The 10,179-nt window shown below is 46.3% G+C and overlaps 1 protein-coding gene across 1 annotated transcript; it reads right to left on the reverse strand.

The window, feature by feature from the left end:
• Window positions 1-485: 485 nt before the first annotated feature.
• LOC136543465 (probable 2' cyclic ADP-D-ribose synthase BdTIR) lies at window positions 486-9,836 on the reverse strand. The gene is made up of 3 exons (XM_066535903.1): window positions 9,576-9,836; window positions 1,416-2,014; window positions 486-561 (listed from the first exon to the last, which is right to left on the reverse strand). Exons 1-3 carry the CDS (start codon window positions 9,834-9,836, stop codon window positions 486-488), a joined length of 936 nt encoding a protein of 311 aa, XP_066392000.1.
• Between the last annotated feature and the right edge of the window lie 343 nt (window positions 9,837-10,179).

The raw sequence follows: 10,179 nt of genomic DNA on the forward strand, positions 1-10,179 counted from the left end.
TATTACATTGATATTATATTTGTTTTCATATTTCTGTTTAGATTTGGATTCGAATACGGATAGTGTGAACCATGCCGGATAGGATATAATTGGATATCAACATCATAAATATGTGATTTGAGTATTCAGATACAGATACGGTATCGGATGTTGAATATCCGGACTCGGATACGGACATATCCAAACCCCTCTAAATGGATTCGGTCTCGAATACGGTCGAAAAATATCCGTACCGTTTTCGTCCGTACGTAACCCAGAGACCAAAGCGAGAAAAATGGGCGAGGAGAGACAAAACGTCTGAATCCAACTCCGACATGCAACGACTGACATTGCAGTGAGACGTATAGCAGATTTCTGTAAAAAATCATCTATTTATACATTACATGATTACAATTTTTTTTCCCGCGTTTACAGATGTGCATGTCATTATTTGTTAAAACTGCAGCTTCGAAATCACTGCCTGGAAATTTAAGTGGGAACGATCGTCATCGCATGCTCTCAATTTGTTCAATCCTCTGCATCACCGCGTTCGCTGCCGCTGACACCAGCTCGGCCAAATCACTGCATGCAGATCCAGAGATCACCATTAATAATAGAAAACGATTTTAAGAAACAGCTCTTTTTATGTACAATGGTGTTGCTGTGGTCTAAGCAAATCCCTTTTCCCCACCTATCTATTATTGGACAAGTATAATTAGTTCCGCACAATTCCTATACTTCAGTGCCTGAAATCGATTTAAGGCGATCCTCTCCCACGCGCCCGCTTCGACAAAGAAGACGGTGGTGGCTAGGGTTTCCCAACTCCGGCGCCCTCTCTTTCTAACTCTCTCTCTCTCTCTCTCTTGTTCTTCAACTCCGGCGGGCTTAGAAGGGCCTTGGGAGAGGTAGGCCAGCCAGGCGATGGGGACGGCAGGAGAGCGGCGATTAGGGTTCTGGCTACGGAGGAGGCGGTCGGGCCAGGTCAGTGCGGGGGCGACAATGGCCATAGCAGCGGCCAGAGGGGGAAGAGAAAGAAGGAAGCTGCCGTGGGCGGTAGGGTCTTGATGGAGCTTCGTGTCCGCGGCCGCTTCGGCGAGACCCAACCACACCGCGGCGGGGCAGCGGTGGCGACGGCGGTGTGGTTGCGTGCTTTGGGAAGAAGAACGGTGACTGACCTGAGGTAGAAAACAACACAATGACCATCGGATGCTCATCCTACGGTTGGAATCCATCGCCTGAGACGAAGCCTGTTTGAGGCGACTGAATTATAGCACATCCCTTAGTTCCGAGCTAATTGTATTATTATTGCATGCGTGCATAACAATGCTCGCAGAGCGGCAGAGGTCAGAGCAAGCTCTGAGAATTTCAATGGCGCGTGCATGGACCCATATAGAAGATTGTTAGGAGTAGCTAGGTCAGGTCGGCTCGTTACGTACCCTGTGGCTGGGTCGTAGGCGAGGCCAACGGTGTACTTGGCCTCGCGGAGCGCGACCCTGAAGCGCTCGACGTCACGGGGCGCGTGGGTGTGGACGACGGCCTGCGGCAGGACCAGAGCGGAGGGCTTGACGCCGTAGAAGATGGGGACGATGACCTTGCGCGCCTCCACGAGCGCGGCGAGCTCGTGCAGGCAGAATTCGGAGTCGAGGTAGCGCTCGGAGAAGATGGCCACGGCCACCTTGCACTGGCTCATGCCCTGGTTGATGCCCTCCACCAGCCTGTCCCCCGGACGCAAGGACATGCTGTCCAGGAACGTGCGGACCCGGCCGCCGCTGAGCTGCAGCAGCCGGTCGTGCAGCAGGTGCGCCACCGTGTGCCGGGTGTCCACCCAGCGGTGGTTGATAAACACGTCGTAGCACGGCGGCGCCGTCTTCACGCAGCCGGACACCTCCTCCTCCGCCTCGTCGGCAGACGACTCCACCCGCCGCGCCTCCGCCGACGACGAGGCGCTGTTCCCGGTGGTGGCTGCGGCCTCCATTGACGCGTTGAGGCGCGCCGCCGGCGAACCGCTCATCAAAGCCTCCGCCGACGAATGAAGCTGGATCGACCAACGATCAGGGAATAATACTCTGGGTGATACAATGCCCGGGGATGAGTTTTATAGCGGCAATTGGCAACAACGTACGTGTGAAAGCGTACGCTCCTTGTGAGGGAAAAATCTCGGTCCATTTTGAGTTTGATTTTGCATTTGAATATACACATGTACACGTGACACAATGCTGTTTGAAGGAAGAAATTTATGACGCGCACGGCTAGTCCCAGCGCTTCGTCGCTGAACATCAACATCGCGGTTGTGTACTTGTGTTCAAACGTGTCCGCGGACAAAACACAAAGGCAGCAGGAATCAGAAAGGCGTGCAGGTGGTGCTCACCGAAGCATTGGAAAAATAAGGGAAAAGCTAAACATCAACCGGTTGTTTTTGTTGTCCGTGCTCACGCGTTTTACCAGCCATTGGAATCTGCTCACTCTTATCTCATCCATCGGATGCTTTGTTCTGTCTTATCATCGTGCAAGCAGTTTTGTTTGTCTAGTGAGAGACACCCACACACAGCTCTGGTTTTTATTTTCTGGGAACTGCACCCATTTCTTCTTCATTTCGGTGAGTCTTATCCACCGCTTGCGGGAGGTGAGGCGTCTCGAAGGCGACTCCCAGGCAATGTCTAGGGTATGTCATTTCAGGCATTTCCCTGATTTTTGTCTTGTTATTTCTCTCACGGGATGCTCGAGCTAGTCCCCGCATGCATGTGTCCTGTTTTGGTTTTTTGCTCCTGTTTTATTCTCTTTTTTTGCGCATACTGCTCCTGTTCTATTTGTTCTTGCTGATTTCCTCCAACAGCAAAGAAGGCATAGAAGTCAGTTGAGGCAAAGAAAACCGGCCGAGTCGGCTTAGATCCAGCCAGGTCGGATTTGTCGGGCTTAGCTTTGTACAGAGGCTACTGAAACTGCCCAAGCTGGTTGCTTGTTCTAGCGGCGACCAATATGCCTCCGAGTGATTCAGTCCCCATTGAATCTCATGTGGTTCCCACGGCCTCTAAGGTGCCTAAGGACAATAGAGAGGAGATGGTCGATTATGAGCCCTCACCGGAAAGGACCAATGTCAGTATGGTGTATCTGTCATGACTATTACTTTGTGGGAGATGATGCAAGGACGGCTCAATTCGACTTTGCGACACAAGCCCGAAGACTCCGTGAATCATCTCAAGCCGCTACATGTTATGGGCCATATTAATGACACACCAATTAATCCATAACATATTGGTGGATAATGGAGCGACTGTGGATGTCGTATTCGCTTTACAAGAAGCTTGGCGGCATGGATGAGGAGTTGATCAAGACTAATATGACAATCAGTGGCATTGTAGGAGGAGAGCCAATTCCGTCCAAGGGAGGTTGCTTCGATGGTGTTCACCATCAGGAGCAAAACATTAGCAACTGTTTTCTTTCAAGTGCAAGGGAGCTACAACTTAATTCTCGGGAGCGATTAGATCCATGTCAATTAGTATGTTCCTTCCAGTCTGCACTAGTTCCTCATCTTGTGGGTGGACAACGAAGTGGAGATCATTCACACACACTCATCGGTCCATGTTGTCATGGCCAATGCTCCTTCAATCGGGGGGCATGATGGTATGGCCTCTGAGCATAACCTTGTTGATTTTTAGTCATTAGTGTCACTAGAGAGGGTTTTGTACTTGTTTCTTTGAAGCGGATTAATAATTGGCTCAATATCTTCATGTAGTTACTAGTGGATTATAATTTAGAGTGTGGTTGAAACATCGTGTTGAGCAGTATCAGACTTCGACCGATGTTTGTGAGGATATTGACGATTTTGATGAACTTAATAAATTAGGACAAGGTTTTACATCGCCTGACCCATTGAAAAAGGTTGATATTAGGGATGGCTCTGTGCCAAGGTTGACGTTTGTAAACCAAAAATTGGAAGTCGATTATAAAGTTAAGTTAATCAAGCTTCTCAAGTAATAGGTTAATTGTTTTGGAAGGAATTATATTGAGATTCTAGGATTGAGTCGCGAGCTTGTTAAGCATCAGCTTCCCATTAAACCTGGGTTCAGGCCTCACAAACAACAACTGTGCAGCTTCAACTTATAATATATAACTACACTAAAGAAGGAATTAATCAGTTGTTGGAAGCGGATTTCTTTAAGCCATGCAAATATGTGGCGTGGATCTCTAATATTGTGCACGTACACAGAAGGACTCCAAAAAGTTGCGAGTTTGTATTGATTTTAGATATCTTAATATAGATCTACTATGGAAGATGAATATCTTATGCCTATCACTGATATGCTTATTAATGTTTCTTTGGCACATCGCATTATCAGTTTCCTTGATGGTACTGTTGGTTATAATCAGATTTTTAAGGCCGAAGGGGACATGTCTAAAATGGCCTTTAATTGTTCTTGGGAGACGATCACCTTGGAACGTCTCCAACATGTATGAATTTTCAAATATCACTTTGATCAACTTTAATAGACCTTCCCAGCTCGGTCACAGCCACTTGCTAAACTTGTTACTCTTTGTCCCAATGGTAAAATAGTTTTCCAGCTCGGTGACCATTTGAGCCTTGTCGCTCTTAATATACTTCAAAGCTTGTATTCTTTTATTGGTTACCTCATAAATATTGTCTATCATCGTATCATGATACATTATAGCAGATAATCGTTTATTTTGCTAATCTATATGCATTCAAATTCACTTCGACCAATAACATGGCTTCCTGCCCATACACCAGCTCAAAATGAGTAACCTTAGTGGCACTATGTCTAGATATGCGATGGGCTCACAGAGCTTCAGACAAAACTTCATGCCACATTTATGGGATCGTCCTCAATCTTTTTTCTTGGTAAGCTTGATCAAAGTCTTATTGCTCAATTTGGCTTGGCCATTAGCTTGAGCATAATACGGAGATGAATTGAGTAGCTTAATTTTATACAATTCGGCAAGACCTCATATTTCCTTTGACACAAAAGACATCCCTTGATCTGTAGATAATGTCTAAGACACCGAATCTATATATGATATGCTCAGTAATAAACTCTCACCTCCTTATGTGTCATATTCTTCAAAGAAACAACAACATTCTACTTTGTAAAGTAACCCGTAGTGACCAAGATGAAGTGATGTCCCATTGACGATGGAGGATGAATTTGGTCAATAAAATCTAGCCCCCAACCTCGAAACGACCTTGATAATAGGATGCATCAATGCAGCAAGAAACAACTGAATATTACCAAACCGTTGGCACTCTTCGCAACCATTGTATTAGCGAAAGCAACGACAATCATAGTGGGCCAATAGAAACCAGCCCGATGTAATAACCACTTTGTCTTTGAAGCATATTGATGCGTACCACTATGCCTTCATCAACCTCTTCCATAGCCACTTTAGTTTGATCATCACTCGAGCACTTCAGCAACAAGTCTTTAGCAGTTCTTCGGCACAATTCATTATTGTGTCAAATAAACCTGAATGCACTCTGCATAATACTTTTATCAACTTTAGCACTTGGTTTACGTAAATAATTAATAATAGGAGTCCTCCAATAGTCTAAATCCGTCCCATAATCACTACTGAAGACGGCTTCTTTGCCGAGTGTCCCAGACTTTGCCGAGTGTTTTTTATCGGGTACTCGGTAAAGGGGTTGTTTGCCGAGTGTCAGAGAGAAAGCACTCGACAAAAAGGTGGTTTGCCGAGTGCCGAACACTCGGCAAAGACCAGGTTTGCCGAGTGTCAAACAATAATACTCGGCAAAGGGCCGCCGCCGTTAACGGCCGGCAGCCGCCGTTAATCCTTTGCCGAGTGCCTTCTCCTGACACTCGGCAAAGAGGCTCCTTAGCCAAGTGTCATTTTTTGACACTCGGCAAGCCATATTTTTTTCACTTTTCACCTTCAAACTTTTTCTGCAGTCCTTAGACAATACCTGGTACTCCATGTTCCAATGTGGCACATTTCTCGGACTTTTTCTATATTTCTTTAATTTATTTCATTTAATTGAATTTTCTTGGATAATTCAAATTATAACTGCTAGTCATTCGAATAATGAATGGAAAAATGATATTCATGTTATTTAGTATAATGTGAGGCCGTATCCAAGAACAGACCACCAATTTCGAACATCTTGTTCATGAAACATGACCACGAACTTGCGGTCGAGATGTTTTTAAATTCTATAAAAAGCAAACGAAGTCTGAAAATCATGAAACCTGTCAAGATGTCAAGATATCATATGTGGAGGCTGTGATAAAAAATTGAGGAGGTTTCGCGCAAGTTGTCATGTACGATGCTTGCAAACCGAAGTTCGCGAAGAGGCCGACTTCGGTTTGCAAGCATCGTACGTGACAACTTGTGCGAAACATCCTCAATTTTTTATCACAGCCTCCACATATGATATCTTAACATCTTGACAAGTTTCACAGCCTCCACATATTTATTTTAATCCACATGTGTTGAAGTGGATTGCAGTCGAGTTAAACTAAGTTTCATTTCAATCCACGTGGGCTGATAGGCTACAAGAAAACGAGATCTGAATCCGAGCAAGAAAAAGGACGACGGCTTCGGGCCTGGTCAGAGCGGCCTGGATTTGTCTTGTCTGGGCCTGGATTTGTCAGCTTTATTTACTGTGTGGTCGCTGAAAGGGCTGCTCTTTTTAGCTTGTTTCAGTTTATTCTCTCTCACAGAACACTATTAAATCAACCGAAATCAATTGAAACTGTATCAGCCGAACAGGCCGCTTGTCTTCGCGTTATGCCTGCGGCCTGCCTCTCTCCCCTCATCTTTTCAGGTTCTTTGTTTTCTGGCTTTTGGATATATGGTCATCATGCATTGTCAGATACTGAGATGTATACATACAGTTCGTTTCGTCGTAAACGATCGTGGGTTATTTACTACTGACTGGTTTGATGTGGGAGAAAAATACCGTTCCAACTTATAATCCACAATCGTATACGAGCAAGCGAACATGTTAATAGTCAGATGAATGCGTGCATGCATTTACACATCTTGGTGGCTGCTCTTGTCTGCAGTCATTTATATGTAATATTTTTTCTACTTACTGATGATGCCATTAGCATTTACAGGTTGTTCGGCTGGCTGGCCAGCCACCTCACGAAATCATTGTTCACGTTCTGTCAGAACAGTATTTTTCTCTCACAACAATCAGCCGGAACAGTATTTTTCAGTCCTGCCGAACAGGCCCGTGGACTTAGTAGCATGCAACTTTAGAGTGGGGGAGGCATGGTATTTTATTTTTTTTCTACCACTTTTCATCCTTTTTCTACGGCGGCGTAATGCTAGCAGATGCGAGGCCGGGCAGAACAGAAGAGCTTTGCTACGACCCGTACGTTCGACGACCACCATCAATCTGGCGAACTTGAACGCGATGTTTCCGCGCGCCGGCTGAACAATGAACAGTGACCATATGAAAACGCACGTGCGCGCCGCGCCGCCAGCGGCGTCAGTGGTTGACTACCCTATTACACAACCTATTGTACTACTACTAGTACCTGTCATTAACGAACGGTTCGGAAGGGATGTTCCCGAGAAAGACAGCACCCCGGCACCGGCATGCGTCGGAGTACGTCACCCTGGCCGGCCCATGGCCACCAGCGCTGATGAGCTATCCCATCAACGTACGTACGTGTGCAATCACAACGAGAACATATTCTATAACATGTACTCCCTCCGTCTAAAAAACACGTAATTCTAGCTTTAAACCTGAACACGAGTCTTCTTGCGCCCAGTTCAGAGTTTAACACCAATTAAGATACTTGTCTTCCCCAGATACAACAAGTTCTTGTGGGGACGACACTGCCCATTAATTCTCCTACTTAATTTGCCCTCGTGCGTGACACCTTTTTCATATATAAGATGATAGATGATGTTTATAACTTGGACCCATATGCACATGGACTTGGGTTGAGTGAGTGAATGCAACGGTCTCAACTGCTCCATCCATTGTAAATCTAAACCGTAAGTCGTTCTGGTTCTTTTACGTATGTAGCTTTACCACATAGTAAAAGCTATATATTAAAAAAAAGCTAGAAACACTTACAATCTAGAACGACGGGAGTAGTAGAAGAGTCAATGGATTTTAATTTTTTTTGCCTCAGAACGTAGCAATAAGCTTCCTAGCCTGTTTTTTAGATTTATTTAATATTTTTCTGATTATAGCCTCACTGCATACAAGCTTTTATTTTTTTCATGCTTTATCATATAAACATAAATTATCCAGCTACATTCATTAAAAAAACTGACAATGTAGTTTTTGGCCCTTACACTACGGGAAACTGGTAATTTACCGAGTGGCGAATACTTTGCCGAGTGCCAAATATCGGGCACTCGGCAAAGACTCAGTTTGCCGAGTGCAGCCGTCGGCAAAATAAAACACTCGGCAAAGGATATTTTGCCGAGTGCCTAGTACTCGGCAAAATATAGGCACTCGGCAAATCTTAATATGCCGAGTGTCAGGCCCTCGGAAAACTAGAGCACTCGGCAAATATTGTCAGAGGCATAACGGACCCAACGCCGTCAACTTTGCTGAGTGCCCGGCGTTAGGCACTCGGCAAATAATTAAGTTTGCCGAGTGCCACGGATTGGCACTCGGCAATTTTTTTTTATTTTGGCCATCAATTTTTTTGGTAGCCCTACAACAGTACCAGGAACCACATATTCAAATTTTGCACATTTTGACTGATTTTTTCTATATTTCATTAGTTTATTCCATTTTGTTGATTTTTTCAGAAAATACGAGTTTGAACTGCAGGTGCATCGAATATTGGATTTGAATGATTCGAAAAATGACATTCATGTTTGTGAGTGTAAGTTTAGGCCAAATCCAGGAACTAACCTGAAATTTCTATCAACTTGCTCACGGGGCAACGCCACCAAATTGCGTGCGAGTTGTTTTTTAATTCCATAAAATGCAAACGAAATCGAAAAAACATGAAACTTGTGGATATGCCGTGTTATCGTATGCGTAGGCTGTGGTAAAAATTTGAGAAAGTTTCATGCACGTTGTCACGTACCATGCTTACAAACCAGGACATTCATGTTTTTTCGATTTCGTTTGCATTTTATGGAATTAAAAAACAACTCGCACGCAATTTGGTGGCGTTGCCCCGTGAGCAAGTTGATAGAAATTTCAGGTCAGTTCCTGGATTTGGCCTAAACTTACACTCACAAACATGAATGTCATTTTTCGAATCATTCAAATCCAATATTCGATGCACCTGCAGTTCAAACTCGTATTTTCCGAAAAAATAAACAAAATGGAATAAACTAATGAAATATAGAAAAAATCAGTCAAAATGTGCAAAATTTGAATATGTGGTTCCTGGTACTATTGTAGGGCTACCAAAAAAATTGGTGGCCAAAATCAAAAAAAAAATTTTGCCGAGTGCCAATCCGTGGCACTCGGCAAACTTAATTATTTGCTGAGTGCCTAACGCCTAGCACTCGGCAAAGATTTTTAAATAAATAAAAGGGAATCTTCTTTGCCGAGTGCCGTAGATCTTGGCACTCGGCAAAGCTGTGGGCGGTTAAAAAAAATACGTCGGCCTCCCGGCCGACACACTCACACACACCACACACAGCGCCGCCGCCTTGCCTCCCCGCGCCGCCCCGCCCCGCCCCGCCCCGTGCTGCCCCGGCCGTCGCCACCGCCACGCCACCCCGCGCGTCCCCGGCCCCCGGCCGCTAGAGGAGGAGGGAGGAGGAGCAGGCCACCGGAGGAGCCCCACCCCACCGCTCGCCTCAACCCGCCGGAGGTGCCCCGCCTCGGCCGCGCCGCCCGCCCACGCCCACCGGCCGGCCCGCCCCGAGGAGGAGGAGAACCTCTGCGCCATCCGCCGGCCACCGAAGAAGGAGGAGGACCCCACGCGACCCGCCAACCCCGTCCACGCTGTCCGCCGTGCCCGCCCCCATTCCGAGCAGAAGGTGGGAGAAAGGGACGAAGAGGAGAAGGGGAACAGGAGAAGAGAGGAGGCCGAGAAGAGAGGAGGAGGAGGTGCCCCGCCCCAGCCCCTTGACGCCGCCCCGTCCACGACCCTCGCCCCGTCCACGGCCTCCGACGTCCCTTCGACGTCCAGGTATGCCCTTCCCTCGCTTCATGGTGTACAATGCTGGTGAAGGAGGAGGTCTAGGTGGAGGTCGAGGTGGTGGTGGCATGCAATGGTGGAGGTGGAGGTG

This window comes from Miscanthus floridulus, chromosome 3 (genome assembly GCF_019320115.1).
Source record: "Miscanthus floridulus cultivar M001 chromosome 3, ASM1932011v1, whole genome shotgun sequence".
NCBI classification, from domain to species: Eukaryota; Viridiplantae; Streptophyta; class Magnoliopsida; order Poales; family Poaceae; genus Miscanthus; species Miscanthus floridulus.